Below are 16,768 nucleotides of genomic sequence, written 5' to 3' on the forward strand. Positions count from 1 at the left end.
AGCTTCATTTTAGTCCAAATGTGCCACGACTCGAGAGATCACGTATGAATAAAATCAGCTTTTTCGCTACATTAGTGTGGATGGAAGGCATGGAAAACTTTGTTCTAAATTTCATTTTTGGGGTCTAATATTTTAATTTGGTCCAACCAAGTAAGAGTTCTTAATTATTTGACCGAGACCTCATCACATCTTTATATTTTGCATGCATAATATATTAAATATGAAAAGTATAAAAAATGCATCGTATGCAAAATAGCCTAGCATGTCCCTTTTGGATGATCACAGAACCTAATAACCTATGCGATCCACTGAGCCTACAGTGGGTCTATGGTTAGTCTGGATTAGGCTTATGTTATTACAAGTTTTATAACCCATTAACATTTTTGTGGTCCTTGTAAGTCTCCTCTTTATTCTCTTAGGCTCTTCATCGTGGGCTCCACTGGACCTCTTCTCCATGGATCCTCTGTGGCCATCCAATAACCTCCTTCATGGGCCTCCATTGCCTTGGGCTTGCCTTCCTTAAATTTTATTTACAAAAAATAAAAAATTCTTCACCTCCTATCTACTCTCATTACATCATAAAAAATTAAAAAGCGCCAATCAGCAATTTGGGGGAGTACAAAGGGAAGGAGAAAGCAAGCATTATTCTTCCAAAGCTGAAACCGAGAGAGATAAGAGAAAAATTAAAACGCACGTAGGCGACAACCCAATAGAAAATAAACCACAGATACAGTCCAAGGCTTTGTGATCATCCAATGTTAATCCAATTAACACAACAATAATCACAAAAATAATCAACCAAATATTCATGCTCATACATGTATATGATAACCAATATCATAAACAAAAATCACATATCCAAGTGCACAAAATACATGTAAAATTTTGTAATTTAAATGTTGGACATAAGTGCATCCTATGCAAAATGATTCAGGTGTGAAAATCCTTTTCTAGTTAAGTTTAGTAATTTAATTTTAGGAGATACCCAATCTCTACCAAAATTAAATTCACCAAATTTATCATTTCAAAGAATGCAGAAAAATTAAGAAAAATAAAATTTCCACAAAAAATAGAAAATATTGGTCAAACTGACAAGGAAGGCCAGCCTGCCGCACAATGGCGCATAGGGCGCGTGCGTGCGCCGGTGCTGCTGTCTGTATTCTGGAAAAATTCCTTTGTTTGTTTTCTGCAAATTCTAAAACCAAAAGAACTATTAATTACAGAAAATTAAAATTTTCATAAATTCCCATGTCCAAGATTTAAAAACATAAAATTAAATATGCATAAACCCTAGCACATAGATATGTAACCAAAGCATAAAAGCTCATGCACCAAAGCCAATAAAACATGTAATCATGCTCGAAACATGTAATACATGTAAAATTTAAGGTCCATAAACAAAACCGGACTCTAATACCACCTGTAGGGAGTGGATCGGCTCGAAAAGTGCGGTGGAAGCAAAAAAAAATAAAAAATTAACTATAAAAACATAAAATAAACTCGATAAAGTGGTGTACCCTTGATCTTTCCCGATCATTTGTTGTACAATAAAATAGAATAGGCCATAGAATACAAAGAAAAATGAGAGGAACATGAATGTAAATAAGAACCTCACCCTCGTAGTTTTTCTTTGATCGGCTTCTTGCATTGTTCCAAGTCTTTGATCCGCTCCATGGTTAGATCTCAATGAAGAGACCCTCTAAACCATCCACACCACCTCTGGAGATTGTCTCCTCCCCATGCTAGCAAGAATGGGAAAGAAAAGAGTGAAAAATCAACAATATGTTATTGAATTAACGGATTGATTTTTCTTGTTCTTTCTTTGATCCAAGATGAAGAAGAGAACTAGGGTTCTTGGAGAGGTATTTTTGGTTGAGAGAAAGAGAGTAAGATGGTCGAAAATCTTTTCCAAAGAGATGGGAAAAACATGGGTTCTTGGGTGGTTAGGATAGATACATGTACATCAAAGATCTAGCCTTTTGTATACACTTGATTTAATCCTATCCTCAACCTACAATCACATGGCTGAAATTTTCGACTTATATCAAGCCAAAATTCGTCCAAAAAGCCCCCAAAAAGAAGCCATGTTCTCTTTTGACATAGACTAGGTCTAACTAGGTCGTGGGCTTGGTTTAAATGGACTAAGCCTTGATTAAAAGAATCAAAGCTAAGGTCCAATAGACTTAAATTAAATCCAATTTATTTCCAAGTCCATTTAATAAATCCATGTCTCTTAATTCAATTAAATGACCCAATCCCACTCTCTCCTAATTTATAAATTAAACTAGGCCCAATTAAATTAATTCAATTAACTTAAAAGGCCAAACCCAAAATTAATTAATCTTTGGAAAATCCAACCAATTGATTTATATATATATGATCCAATCATTTATGCTCTCCTAGAAATTAATTTAATTCAAATTAAATTAATTCCATTCTTTTGAAATTAATTCCAAATTAATTTCATCACATTCCAGTGATAGGTGTATGACTTATTAGATTTACCCTCAGTTAGACTTGGACGTGTGTGAACAATACAATCAATTAAATCTAATTTAATTAATTATTTTTTATTATTTCATAATCGAAAATAACCCGTTACCATGGATGGACGTCTAGCAACAGTCCACGGCACTAGAAATTAGGTGAATAGTGGTATGAGTATTTAGGCTCCTATCAACCATCTCCTAACCTTAGTCTAGAGCATGGAATTGGGCGTTGGTTTCCATCCTTGACTAAGCAACTATACTTGATATTCAAGACCCATTTACTCTACTAATTCGATCTAGTAAACCTATTCCTGATCGATCAACTGCTTTGGTGAAAGACTTTTAGAGTCTAAACCATCTTAGAGTGCATATGTGACTCTTTGTCATATATAGATAAGGGACAGATCCTCTCTTGAAAATTACTGTCCTCGCTACATACTCCGACTGCATTGTACAAGGCTTATAATGACCATGTTTCACGACACAGCCACCACTCGCCAAATCTAAGATATAGTCTTCGTATGCACGTTACTTCCATGATTCCTCAAGTCCGAGACTAATCTCGTACTATCACAACTAGGAATCCCAATCATACCGATCAAGCCTTAAGAAGCTTCTATATGACGATTCCCGTGAATCAGTTCAACTCACTTAATTACATTGCCAACTAACCCACTAAAATTGCACAGAGAACTTACGTCTCCTGCCAACAAAACATGGCTGAAGTACTTAATGCAAGTATCTATAGGACCTTCGATACCCTCTCCCAAGGTCCTCGACTTGGAATGTTTTAGGCCGACCCTCGGGAGTTGGTTTCATGGTTTCAAAACCTATGCACTGCCTAACTCCACTGGTTTAACCTTTTAGTCTGTGGCATTTCGTTGTTACATTGAAATCCCTTTCAATATCAATGGTAAGCAGAACGAAACACACTGCCAACTTGATGAATTCTTACTATATTCTTTAATTTAATATTATTTGATAAAGATTTGGCAAATGGCAAACAACAAATATAATTAACTTTTGGTCATCCATTCTAACAGTTATGTTACGCCTTGCATGAATACATGGAGACCAATCAGATAACTGAAAGAATGAGTTATCAAATCCAATCACAAATGAAAGGTAATTTTTGTGGTTATTTTTTTCAGCACTCTGTTTTTAATTATTAGACACGCTTTTAATATGTTTTTAATTTTGAGTGTTGAATGCCCGAAAATGATGGATTTGATCCTTTCTCGCTTTGTATTTATTTGATATAAGTTCGTATCTTTTCATTGTATTTACTATTACCCAAGCCATATTTGACCTTTCAACGGCCAGCTAATCTTTTTTCTTCATTGAGATTGGTAGGAGCCTTCATCTCCTGTAGGGCTCGTATCTTTTTCAAGTTGACCTCAATACCTTTCTGAGTAACCTTATAGCCTAAGATGTATCCAACCCAAACTCCAAAAGTACACTTTGTCTGGTTCGATATCATGTGGTACTTCCGCAATATCCCAAAGGTTTCAGCAAGGTCAGTCATGTGGGTGGTTAGCATGTCCGCTCGTGACCAACATGTCATTGATAAAGACCTTCATGTTGCATCTGAGCTACCTTGAAACATGCAATCTACTAGTCACTGGTAAGTAGCACCTCTATTCTTTAGCTCGAATGGCATAACAATGTAACAGTACATCTCCCTTAATGTGATAAAACTTACTCGAATCTGGTCATCAGGGTTAAGTATGATTTGATGTTAGCTGTGTGGTGCATCCATTAGGTTCAACAGTTTGTGATCGAAGGTGGAGCCCACCTTCTAGTTTATATGGAGAAGAGGGTAAAAATCTTTAGGGTAGTCCTTATTCACATCCCTAAAGTCTACACACATTCTCCATTTATTACCTGGCTTGGGAACAAAAACAATGGATAACCATTCAGGCAATTAGATTTTGTTAACATGCCTAGGGCCAAGAAACTTACTTACCTACTCCTGGATAACCTTCTCATTTTTAGGATCGAAGTGTCTTTTGTTATGCTTCATAGGAGGGAATGAGGGATCTAAGTTCAAGTTGTGCACCGTGAACTGTGGTCAATTCTCACCAGGTCATAATCTAACCATGCAAACAAATCTATATTTTCTTGCCAGAAGGTAGTTAGTCGCCCTACTAATTTAGGGCTCAGCTAGGAACCAATTTCGGTGATCTTATGCAGTTCTCCTCGTACTAGTTGGATGCTCAACAACTCCTTAGTGGGTTATACTCTAGCGGGAACTTCGTTTCCCTTCTCATCATATTGCATAAACCCTACTACTTTAGGGGGAGGGTTCTGTCTCCATATTTTTCCTTCTGCCTCCTTTCACGAACTCTACATAGGATTTCATGATGTGTAATGATCACTTGTCACCTCCACCAACTCCAGTTCCAGCAAGGAACTTCAACTTCATGTGATAGGTGGAGACTACAACTTGGAAGATATTCAGGACAGATCGCCCTAAGATGACATTATAGGTCGAGGGCATGTCCACTATGAGGAAATGGATCATTTTAGTCTTCCTATTGGGCTCCATTTCTAAGGATAAGGGGAGCATGATTTTTTACCCAGGGGATGTACTATCTCCCCTACCAAACCAGACAATAAGGTGTCTACCAGCTCCAGGTTGGGTATCATTGATCCCCATCGACCCGTAGACCTTATAATATGATATCTACTGAGTTGCCAGAATCCACAAAAGTACGTTGAACAGATAATTAGTCAAGGTGGCAGAATTAACAAGAGCATCATTATGGGGTAAGTAACCTCCCTGTGTATCAGCAGGTCCAAAGTAGATCGTGGGATTCCCTACTAGTGCTTTATGGTGAATCTACTAGAGTCCCCATCTCCTCAACAAGAGCTTTCTCTTTTCGGTGCTCCCTTTTAAAGGAGTCAGTAGGTCGATCCTCGCTTCTACGGTAATCCCCATTGCATGCGTGTTCTTCTTGCCTTTCACGATATTAATCTTTATCAGCGTAGTCCTTTTGATAACCGGCCTGAATGAGCCTCTCTATCCCCTGCCTCAACTGGTAATACCTGTTGGTATCATGTCTGTACTCCCAGTGGTACTTTCATAATTATTTAAATTTGGGAAGTTCCGGTCCTTCCCGGCACGCTTAGGCCACTACAGACTAGGGTGCCTATATATGTCCATCAACATCCATGTTTACCTAGTGATGAATGGGGTGAAATGCTCCTTCCTAGGGTCGAGGGCATTGAATGATCCTCATGTTTCCCCTCTGCTTCTGCAAGAAGAGGTGGTTTCATAATCCTTTATCTTATCACGCCTGTCACCTTCTTCACCAGTTGGGCATCTTAGAGGTTCATGTATTTCTCTGCCTTGAGCAGTAGGTCATGGAAGTTGGCAACAGACTTCTTAGCTAACAATTTAAAGAGAGGTTAGACTCAAAGTCCCTAATTGAGAGTGATCAACATGTCTTGGTCGGTAGCTAGGACTTCTAGGAGGCATCGTTGAAATATTGGACATGTGCTATTAAGGTTTCCTTTTCGTCCTGTTTTACCCTTGAAAGGTTGATAGCTTATTTTCAATATTTTTTGCTACTAGCAAACTGGAACAAACAGAAAAAGAGAGCTAAGTTGTGCAAAAGTACATATTGATCCAATTGGGAGCTGGTCAAACTACTGCTAGGCAGAATGGGTTAGTGTAGTAAGAAATACGTAACAATTAATACCAATAGTAAACTAGTGCAGTAGAGGTTGCATTCTTGAACTTATGGATGTGCTTAGTGGGGTTTGTGGTGCCATTATTAGTAGGTAAGTGTCAAGGCACCCTGAAACGAGCATGGAGCTCTTCCGCCATGATGTATGCGCTGCAGCGAATACTGCGCTCCAATAGCGGGTTTCCTTCCTCACCTGTTGGTAGAGTTCCACCACATCCTTTCTAAAAAAATGCTAGATTTGTGGAGGTTCCTGGTTGTGCCTTCCTTGTTAGCGGGGTCAATTAGTGTAGGTCTGTTGTGCTGGAGTATAGTGGGAGTCAGCCCATCAGTTCCTTGATCTCCTAAAATGTTAAACTTCTCCTGCTAGGTCGATTGTCCTGCTCCACCAGCAAGGGAGGCTCGAAGGGTTATGTTTCGTGTCCACAATGAACTAGCAAAGCTGCTCATAAAAGAGTGGGTTGGGGGCATTAGGTAGGGCTGTCGAATTAAGAACGGGAGAGGAGGCATTGATATCCCACAAGATTTGTTCTGGAGGTGGAACTACAGGTCCCGCTGCAACGGGGAGGAAAGTGTTTCTCTCAAAAGAACCATTGTCTAAGCTGGCATTTCTTAGGTCTCTAATTCTAGTATTCCCACAGACGGGGCCAATTATGCATACTAGGCTGCAATAGCACCATAAAAGTCAAAAGTTCTTCATCAAAATCCTGATATTAAAGGAGGACAAACCTACAACGGATTTACTGAAACGATAATTTGAAAACTTGAAATAACCCAAGAAGAATGATAAAATAACTGAAGACTTGACAAAGTGTCAATATAAAGTGAGAATAATCATGTGGAGTGTAAAATAATACAAGAACCTTGCCAAATATTGAGAGAAAAAAGTGAGTGAGTAACACTTGATGCCTTAAGATTGCATAATGGCCTTAATTTATAAGTCAAGCGAGAGCAAAATCCAAAAGTCGTTATGAAGATTTTGTTTTAACTGCAGTTGCCAGGTTGGCCGCCATCAGTCTACGAGGAGTTTGTTGGAGGATTTGTGGTATAATGTGTCTCATGAAATATGTATGACATTTCGTCCCTGTTGTACATTGAGTCATCCTGCTAGAATTGGCTTACTTTGAGCCTACTAGGTTAGCAAAAATAGATGTGTTGTGGACCTACCTTGATCATTGGCCAGCAGGACTAGACCTACTTTGGGTGGTGGGGGTTGGGGGGGGGGGGGGGCCTCTTCAGCCTTAGGCTGGAGAAAATATATTTGGGGGTTTTAGTCGGGATTATGAGATTATGTTTTACAAATTTCTTTGATTATTGTTCAATTTATTATGTTGGATCATGTCTGATGGAAATCTTTTGTTTTTTTTTCGGATTTTTGTTTTAAATTCATTTAACTACTAATTAAAATTAACAATAGTGGGTATGGGGGGAAGCTACATGTTTTAGTTTGAATTTATAGTATGTGAGAGTTATGAAAAGTTCTGTTAAAAATATAGGGCAGATTTGTTGTTTGAACTCTTTTTTTTTTAGTTTTTGACTCTTTTCTCTTGAAACTTGAAGAAAAATGGGGGAAATGTGTGCTTTGGTTCAAAGCTTAAAGAAGACCACAAAATGGGAGAAATGGTTGTTTTTTTCCCTCCAAACAGCTGCAAATGCACAACACGTGCGCAATTCCCATCAACTTTAACAGCCACTTATGGAAATGACCAAAAATGTAAAAGCACAAAAAAAAAATAGTTTGAGAACCAAAATTGCAACCTCAGAAATCATTTTGAGTATAAAAACAATATAAGTGACTATGTTTAAAAAAAAAATTGTAACTATCCCGAAAATGCCGAAGCAATTGTTGCCTTATTATTGTAGTGAAGCGAAGCATGAAATATCCAGCATCCAATTGAATGTTATTGGGAAAATGTAAAAGTAGCATGCATGTTGTTTTTATGAGGATGCTCAACATCTGCAATCCACAGCAAATAATGGGAACAATGTAAAATTAAAATGTGCAACCTTGGATCATCTACTTAATTCTTCAATGCTTTTTATGTATTTCATCTAGAATAGCTGAGCGCGTGTTCCACGGAACATTGTGTATCGTTGAGTTTCATCCGTTCTAGCACTCTTAATACCATATGTATACACTATTTAACGCTTGATACGAAATGGCATGGATAGAGCACTTGTTCTCTTGTGAAATTGATAAATTTATGATCTCTTTTTCCTTAATATATGCTGGCAATTCTCTGTCAAAACTTTTTATGTTCTTCAGAATACCACATAAGAGCAAAAGAAACTTATCAAGGAAACAGGGTTAGATAGAAATTCAAAAGGGCATAAAATTAATTGTCGAGAAATGTGCAAGAGAAGTTTATATCTCAATAAGTCCTATAGAAAGGACAACAAACACAAAGGAATATGAAGATGCCTCCAAAGTTCAAACATGATATAAACATTAAAGTGGAGGCATGTCATCATTTCCCTCCTGTTTTCCACTTTTTGATGGGAAAGAGTGTCACTTTGCCGTTGGGGGAGTAAGTTACAACCTCCTTCGGTCGCAGTACTGAGATAGCAGCACCCTGATACTGGTTCTTGTGTGTGTTTTCATCTGTCAAAGGTTTCAGCTCAAATGTCCCTCTTGTAAGCCCTCGAGCGACCTGATGAAGAGCAGGTTTTAGTCTTTTAAAGGAAATTAGAAACAATGGCAAAATGAACACATTCTATAATAACAAGGACATACATTAATCGCATTGTCATATGTGACCCCTGTTTCAATTCTGGGATATACCAAAGATAATAAGAAAACCACAAATGCAAGGAACTGTTCCACGTCATTTACTCTGTTGATAACCCATAGTATCTACTGTATGGAGGAGACATCAAGAAGTCTACAGATTCAATCATGTTTGGTTCGCAGTACCTCATTTCCTTTATTTTAAATGTGAAAGAAAAAGACAAAAGTAAGGACACAAGATAGAAAGATTACGTAAATCAAACATTAAAACCAATCAAAGCAAAGCGCAATGCTCTTTAGGTAATATTTCCATTGAAGGAAAAGAAATACACCCTCTGGAACTTTATGTTTCCACTGTTTAATTTTGCAGGAGCTTCACTTTGCACAAACAGGCAGCTCATAGCAAATACTTTTCCTCACAACCAGATACTTCCCATTTGGGAATTGCGCTTAGAACCATAAAAATGAACATGAGTTAAAGACGTCTGAAATGCTAACAAGAATAATGCAACTTCACTTTTTGCTGCAAAGAAAAAGACTGAGCAAAATTCATCTTTGATGTCATTAAGTAGTTTTCATGTGAAAATGATGAACTGTATTTTATATTCAAGAAAAAACAATCTGCGTCTTCTGAGAGAGGATAGTTGCTGACTAGCCCAGAACTTCAAGTAGGCTGTTTGTTTCTGCTGATATCCAGAGATTTATCAGAAGTCATTGCTGGAGCAATTTCCACAATTATTTGATAGATGTGCCTTACACCATTATCTTTATGCAACAGAACATTGAGTACGCAAACTTAAATTTTTGAGAGATTTTCATAAAGCAGTCAAATAAAATGTGAAACTCAGATTCACCTTACTAGTTAAGATAAAAAATTACCAGAAAGCGTAAACTAATATGCATACCTTTAACAGAATCCAGACTTTGAGAGAACTGCTTAGAACTGCTAGTCTTGTCCTCTTTCCTGAGGTCAAGTAGTTACACATATGCCGATCAACCCTTAGAATAAATCGTGGCCAAGATTTGGGGTTTTCAGGATCCGCTTTCTGGTCCATTGTTGACTGATCAAATAACAAGGCAAACCATAAGAACACACAAATAGAAAACACATCAAAATATGAGATAGATCCTAGGTCTTGGCAATATGAGCAACAGGCCAAGGCATAATGCTCTACCTTGACAAGACAATAACAGAAGGAAAATAGGAAAAAATTGCAAGAACACAAAATGGGCAAGAATGATATTTTCTACAATCATTAAATTAGTGCTTTAATCACTATATATATTCCTACGAAAATCACATACCAGAAGGCGACAGATTTCATGTTCAATTCTGGAAAATGAAGTCTCTAAAGATTCCACTCTCCCAGTTGCATGACAGCAGGTGCATGGTTCACTGATCATAAATGTAACACTAGGTCGAACCTGTTAAGCATCAACGTCACAAACTATCAGCATTTAAGCACGTATGTTCAATTAGAGATGTGTGAAATTGAGGCTTCAGGTTCTCATCTGTTATGCAACATCTGAGTTTAGTACCAGCGAGTACAGTTGCATACTTATTAATTTACTAACCCAATTTACCCTTCTATGGTTAAACCTTCCTTAAATTGCTTAAATGAGAAAGCAAGGTGGAATTTGTGAGGCAATTTCAGAATATAGTGGGGTTGATAATTGGGAGGGTTGAACTGCGGTATCAACTGAGCTATCACCTTCTTTGGCTCACATGAAAACAAGTAAACAACTCATTGTGAAAAGAGGACCAGGGCCTGTAATTCAAAAAGAAACTGCCAAAGCAAGTACAATTTAATACCTACCAACCGCATCATTCCCTTGTCTGTAGTCAATGCTAACAGGTGAAAGGTAAATCAATGACCAGGTTTATAGAAACATAAAGAATCTCAATGTCAAAAAGACAGCCCATTGACAATATTAACATACCCGCTTTCGAGTTATTTCCATGAGCCCATGCCTAGATAATTCAGAGACTTTAACAGTTGATCTGTCCCTCTCGACGGCTTTCTTAACTTCTTCATAAACCAGCCTCTTATTTGCTGCACATAAAGATATAATTAGATGTGGGAAAAGAGGATATTAGGTATAGTAGGTCCTCCATTTCCAGTTGAAGTCTGTGTTTCCATTTAGGTATTTTCCATTTTGCTCAAAACAAATACATCCTTAACCTCCCATTTCCGTATGCGTGAATATCTAATGGAGCAAATGGGAAGGGCTTGTGCAGAAAAAAGTTAGACTTAGAGTTGGAGAAATGTCGAAACAGAATGGAAAAAGGGTAACCTCAATAGTATGCATGGAGTGGAATGATAAAAGGGATGGAATGAATTCCATCCTTGATTCCATTCTTGTGCATCCAGCAACTATCGACTGGAATATAATAACATGCCAAAATATCAAGCACAAATCTTCACTAAGTCTTACCTAACAACTCTCATATCTACTTTGTAGAACAATAATCATATGTAGAAAAGATAGTGCTAAGTTCAGTAGGAAAACAATTAAAACAAATGGCACACCCAAATGGGAGGGCACAGGGACATGGCAATAGGGAGTTGCTCTGACTCTATACAGCTCTAGTAAAGAATTCATAAGCAATATCGTTTTTCTTATAGAGTAATTTCATATTGCCCCTTGTTATCTGATTTTACAATTTTCACAGCCATTCTAATGAGAGATATTACCTTTGTCTGCCAATTAGAACTTGTACATGCACCAAAATCATATTCCAAACATGTTATAAATTTTAGTTGCTGCTTCTATATTGCCAATCACTGAAAAGAAAGATCCAGAAACAACTATGTGATACATGCTGAGAACTACAGTATACTTACAATCATCCAACATATCAATGAAATCAACCACAATTATTCCACCAATATCTCTCAGCCTTAATTCTCTGGCAATCTGAAATCAAGAAAACTGTCCAACTCAATTGACATCCATTTGCAGAATAATAGTAAGAATTAAAAATTGTTGCTCAAAACTGGCATGAAAGGTGGTCACTATAATAGACTACTTATAACAAACATGCAACTAGCAAACTTACTAGGTTTTTAATCCAGCATAAAAAAAAAAGGACAATATACACAAATATGAACAGTTTAAAACATGTACGTGCAGCAGAAGCACATGAGTCTTCTAGATGATTAACCTGGTGAATAGAATCAACAATATAAGAACTAAGCCATACATTTTTCTCTATTAAATAATTTGACCTTTTTCATCACAACAGTCATCAGAGAGCAACTCCTCTCGTAAAACCAACATATTAAACTAACCTGTGCAACAAGATTATATAAATCTTTGCTCAACTCCCCACCCACCATTAGGGCATTATGAAATGGCACTTCGATGTTATCCTATTTCTGTCAGTGATTGTTCCAACAAACATATGCAGGTAATTCACTATTATGCATCACATCTAATATTTTACAAAGCAAATCACTTTTTCATATATTAAAATGATTTTGATTCTTTCAAGAACAACTATGCATACAAAAGGAAGATTCTCCTTGCTACTCATTCAGCCAAAACAGGAAACTAGTCATGACTTTATTCATAGAGGAATTGTTAATTACATCCCTTTTAGGTACCATTTCAAATGGCAAATTGAAATATAGTAACATGAAATTTTCAGCATTCAAGTAGCAAGGAGGGACAAAGTATGAGAAAATTGACTTTCAAGTAAACCTAAATTGCAGACAATGCTGCCCCCCCCCCCCCCCCCCGTACAGCCTAAAATAAGAAATAATAACAATAAAAGTACCAAAAATTTTAAGCTTCCACACAGGCTAATCTTTTAATGAAGACTTGACACAAAATTTAATCATGCACATATATAAAAACACAGAATTGGGAGATCTATTTGATTGAAAATACTTGTTTGGCTGCAGCAAGGTTCACTTCAAGAATCGCTTTCTCTTGTGAAGTCCCTTGGCCTAGGACACAATGACCCCCATTTACATCAATTGAGACCAATGCCTCCGTTTGTTCAATCACTAGATAACCACCATTAGCCAGAGGAACCCTGTAAAAGAAAGAGACTAGTCAGACTGGAAAAATCGACTTGCAAAATAATGACTATGAGAGAAGAGCAAGTCAAAATGACTACAAATCTGAGGCAAGTTTGTGTGGAGATTAAAGCTTTGTAGTTTTTTAGATGTATTAAACGTATATTACCTCAATTATTTAAAATGTGTTTCCATTGTATGGCATAATTGGCATCAAACCAAGGATATCACTTTTACAAAGCCCATCAACTTTACAATAAACGATATGACGGTATTGGAAAAGGGACAAGATAAGACTTTTAGTAGCCATGAAAAAAAAGCATATTGTCAAACTGCATATATGGTAAACAAATTCAGAAACAAAATTTTATTAACCTTTTACTGAGAATGTTATTGATTTCTTCCTCAATATTGTATTCATCAAAAAGGGGAGTCCTTTTGCTGTATAACTCAATTCTGTCACAAAGATCGGGAGCTATCTCCTGAAGATAGTTGGTAACCTGATATATAATATGACAAAAGTCAACAACATGTATTTAGAAGTAAATACAGCTTTAATATTCAGAAAAAGAAAAAAAGGAAACATCTATACAGATGGATTCGTCAGATTGTTCCCAAAGTGAATAGAATCATCTCTTTCTATTTTCAGTCTCATTCGAAATGTCCTAGTAAGGTAATGCATGAGCTCTGGAGAGAGATTTCCCACTCCGTTCACATTGACTAAAAGTAAAAATGTCAACAAAGTGATGATATGCTAAGGCATACATTTTAGAACTATTAATTCCTTTAACTTGTTCTAAAGCTACTGGGTCCGTGGGTCGCATACCTCATGATATGTCCGAGGAGAATCAACTACCATGCTCTTTACCTGAAAATAAGCAGAAATAACTCACAACATAATTTACAAGATTGATTAACCAAAAAGTATTGCAGAACATAAATTCAATATACAACATAAAATTTGCATCCAAAGAGAAACGATTCATGCAGTCACCTTCTCATTAAAATAATCTTGGACAACGGAGAGTGTTTGGCCCATGGCCCTATGCAGCAGAACAGGAACAGCTCCATCAACACCTTCATCTGCAGCAAGAGCCGCCGATTTTGCATGATCCACTATGCCTTTCCAAGTTGATAGCAGCCCTTCCAAATCTTTCTGCAAGTCCCCTAATGAATGACCAGAGGCAACTGTCCTCACAGTGAGCCCAAATCCAGGAGGCTGTAAAGTTTTTGCTATAACCCGTAATCGTGTACGCTCAACACCAGAGATTTTCTTTGAAATTCCTATTGTGTTGCATCGGGTGAGCAGTATCTGCAGCATTAAGGAAAATTAGAAAAACATATCATGCTGCTTTTGCTTGAAAATAGAAATCTTGGAGCATAAAGCATAGAAATTGAGGTGGCCAAATATTAGATACCCAGAATCTGCTTCTCAGCTTTGGATAAGCAGTCAATGTGGGGCCTTTTGTACCCAATCCTTCCTTAACAACTTGTACAATTATCTTACATCCCTTTTTAACTTGTGCCCATTTACTTTCTTCTGTGCCTATAACCTCAGTGCCGGCCTCCTGGTCGCTTTTAGTCTGCAGCTGGTTCATATCTCCATTTAGCTGTTGCAAGAGTCCCTGTGTCTCATCCTCACATTCATGTCTGACAAGGCTACCATTTACATTTTCCTTAATAACTTCTAAAACATCAAAATGAAGACTGTTCTCATGACTTTCAAACTCATCATTGATGAATTCATCTTCGTTTTGGTCATCCTCCACCTCATCTGCTTCTTCGACTCTACTAGAGAAAGTTCCACTTTCAGGAAAATCCATCTGCTCTCCAGGTTTATCAATTATGGAGCCATTTCCCTCTCTTTCCCGACCATGAAATGAAGGTAATATAAATGGTTCTCTATTAGGCCTTATATCCATGAATGATGGCCTTGGGCTGCCAATATTTACAAATGCACCACCCATGTGTGGGACTAGCTTTGTGACAACCCCTAGATATACACTATCACACTGCACATTGGTTTTCACAGGCTCCAACAACAGTTCAACCAGCTTATCATTCTCCAGAACAGCAATCCTTTGAACAGTACATATGGAAGAATTGATCAATATAACAGTGGAAACAGGATCCTCCTTAGTCGTCATATTGCTTTCTTCGCCATGCAGCAGGTTCTCAGGTACCTGCTGTTGCTGCTCACTAAGTGGTGACTGAGTATCTTCTTTATCAGATTCATTATTGAATACACTTGAAACTGTCTTGCACATAGAGTGGACTGCACAGGTCGAGGATTCAAAAATCCAAGGCTCCTCAACTGGATGATTTGCTAATAGTGGTTCATATCGTTCAGAACTGTTTATTTCATTCAAGTCATAATTGAACTTATGATCAAAATCATCACGGAGTCTGGATTGATTTAAGATTTTTGGCTCTTGAGTATCATCACTGAAGTGCTTCAAAGCATCTCCTTCATTATTTACATCACTTGGAATATCTAAGTCAGCAACACAGTGACAAACAGGGGTTGACTGCAAGATCCAGGGCTCTTCGACAACCTGGTCTATTTTTGAAAAACTTTCATCGAAATCCAATTTCCTTCTAGAACTCGACTTTTCGAAATCACTTAAGATGAACTCTGATGCATAAGAGTCACTGCCACAGCATTTTACAATCTTCCCTTCATCTGTGAAATCACTGGAAGGACTTGAGTGTTCAGCAACATATTGCAGTAAAATATCACTTGAAAAGACTGCCAGGACTACAAGTAAATACCTCTTAATAAATCTTGCACAAGAACTCGTTGAGTTCTATTCCCCATCCATGAATGAAATAAGCGAGGGATCGGTCTTCTTCTAGTACGAGATCTAAGCTTTGCCATGCGGTTTCTATATTGTTGATATGGGGAATGTGGCAGCATAGAGAATTGAAATATGGGTCTCCGCATGGCATCAGATGATGTCCACATGCCTTCCTTTACAGAACACTTAACCTTGATTTCATTCATGCCGTCTTCTAACAACAAAGATTGGTGAGAGAAAATTAATTGATAAATCATCGCTGAACTCTTAGCTGAGAAATAACATCATTAAAACAAAAAGATGGGCATCAATAGGCAAATCAATCATAAACTGTTAACTGATAAGTAATATCAAGTTATTCACAATAACCAATAGAAGCAAGATGATGGTGGTTTTCCCTTTGTATTGGCTATAAATAGCAGAATACTTTATGGTTCTCATATAACAGGATGAAAAACACAGGATCCAAAGCTGTAAACTCATGGTTGCTGTAAATGGAGTCTTTTTACTTCAAGTGTTACTGCTACTCGTCTCCCTATTCAGGCCCGTATAGAATCCAAAACACGTCAAAGATGCAATATGTAAAATACTGAGCAATAAATTTTGTGTCACCAAAAGTAGCTATATTTTGCAATAAGACCCACAAGAATCCGTAGAATTGATGGAAGTAAACACAACCAAAAGTAAGTTCTACTAAAAAAGAAAGGACTAAAATTAAAGAAAAGGTAACAAAATTGAGCAATTGTGAGATTAACGGGATGAACAACAAAACTTGTAGAGTTCACCTTTGACATCTTCCTCCAACATTCATTCTCGTACATTACGGTGGCGGAGCCTTGGCCTGAAAATGCAAATAAAAAGACTTATATGCGAAGGAGAAGACGTGAAAATTTGACTCTGGGTGTGCTTTAGCTTAGGAAGAGCAGCAGTTTCAGGGTTTTATTTCTTTCTGCAGTCCTACTTCTCACTCGCTGCGTCCGCAGCTCAATCGGTTTATCTGCTTTCAATTTGAAAGAATAATAAATAGCACTTTGCCCCC

The 16,768-nt window shown here is 37.4% G+C and overlaps 1 protein-coding gene and 1 long non-coding RNA gene across 5 annotated transcripts; both read right to left on the bottom strand.

Moving 5' to 3' along the window:
- Nucleotides 1-253: 253 nt before the first annotated feature.
- LOC105167825 (uncharacterized) lies at nt 254-1,993 on the bottom strand. Its single transcript, XR_848285.3, has 3 exons — nt 1,616-1,993; nt 1,094-1,195; nt 254-656 (listed from the first exon to the last, which is right to left on the bottom strand). It is a non-coding gene; the product is annotated as an uncharacterized LOC105167825 (long non-coding RNA).
- Nucleotides 1,994-8,486: 6,493 nt separating this feature from the next.
- RNEE/G (RNAse E/G-like protein) lies at nt 8,487-16,718 on the bottom strand. 4 transcript variants are annotated; one of them, XM_011087645.3, is made up of 12 exons: nt 16,515-16,718; nt 15,704-15,940; nt 14,350-15,614; nt 13,926-14,243; nt 13,758-13,799; nt 13,307-13,431; nt 12,801-12,948; nt 11,753-11,825; nt 10,848-10,960; nt 10,212-10,331; nt 9,812-9,967; nt 8,487-8,829 (listed from the first exon to the last, which is right to left on the bottom strand). In XM_011087645.3, the coding sequence occupies exons 1-12, from the start codon at nt 16,534-16,536 to the stop codon at nt 8,647-8,649; spliced, it is 2,802 nt and encodes a 933-aa protein (XP_011085947.1). In that variant the 5' UTR covers nt 16,537-16,718; the 3' UTR covers nt 8,487-8,646. The 4 variants fall into 4 exon arrangements, with proteins under 4 accessions (XP_011085947.1, XP_011085945.1, XP_011085944.1 ...); XM_011087643.3 differs by having other exon boundaries at nt 15,704-15,943; XM_011087642.3 differs by having other exon boundaries at nt 15,704-16,000.
- Nucleotides 16,719-16,768: the final 50 nt, after the last annotated feature.

Source organism: Sesamum indicum, linkage group LG8, assembly GCF_026168435.1.
Source record: "Sesamum indicum cultivar Baizhima isolate 11 linkage group LG8, ASM2616843v1, whole genome shotgun sequence".
NCBI lineage: Eukaryota > Viridiplantae > Streptophyta > Magnoliopsida > Lamiales > Pedaliaceae > Sesamum > Sesamum indicum.

Coding starts and splice junctions, on each gene's coding strand:
- RNEE/G (XM_011087642.3), bottom strand. CDS start 16,536: ATGTTGGAGGAAGATGTCAAAG. Junction 16,001..16,514: donor GTTGGAGGAAGATGTCAAAG/GTGAACTCTACA, acceptor GTTATTTCTCAG/CTAAGAGTTCAGCGATGATT. Junction 8,830..9,811: donor AAGTCTGGATTCTGTTAAAG/GTATGCATATTA, acceptor GCTCTTCATCAG/GTCGCTCGAGGGCTTACAAG.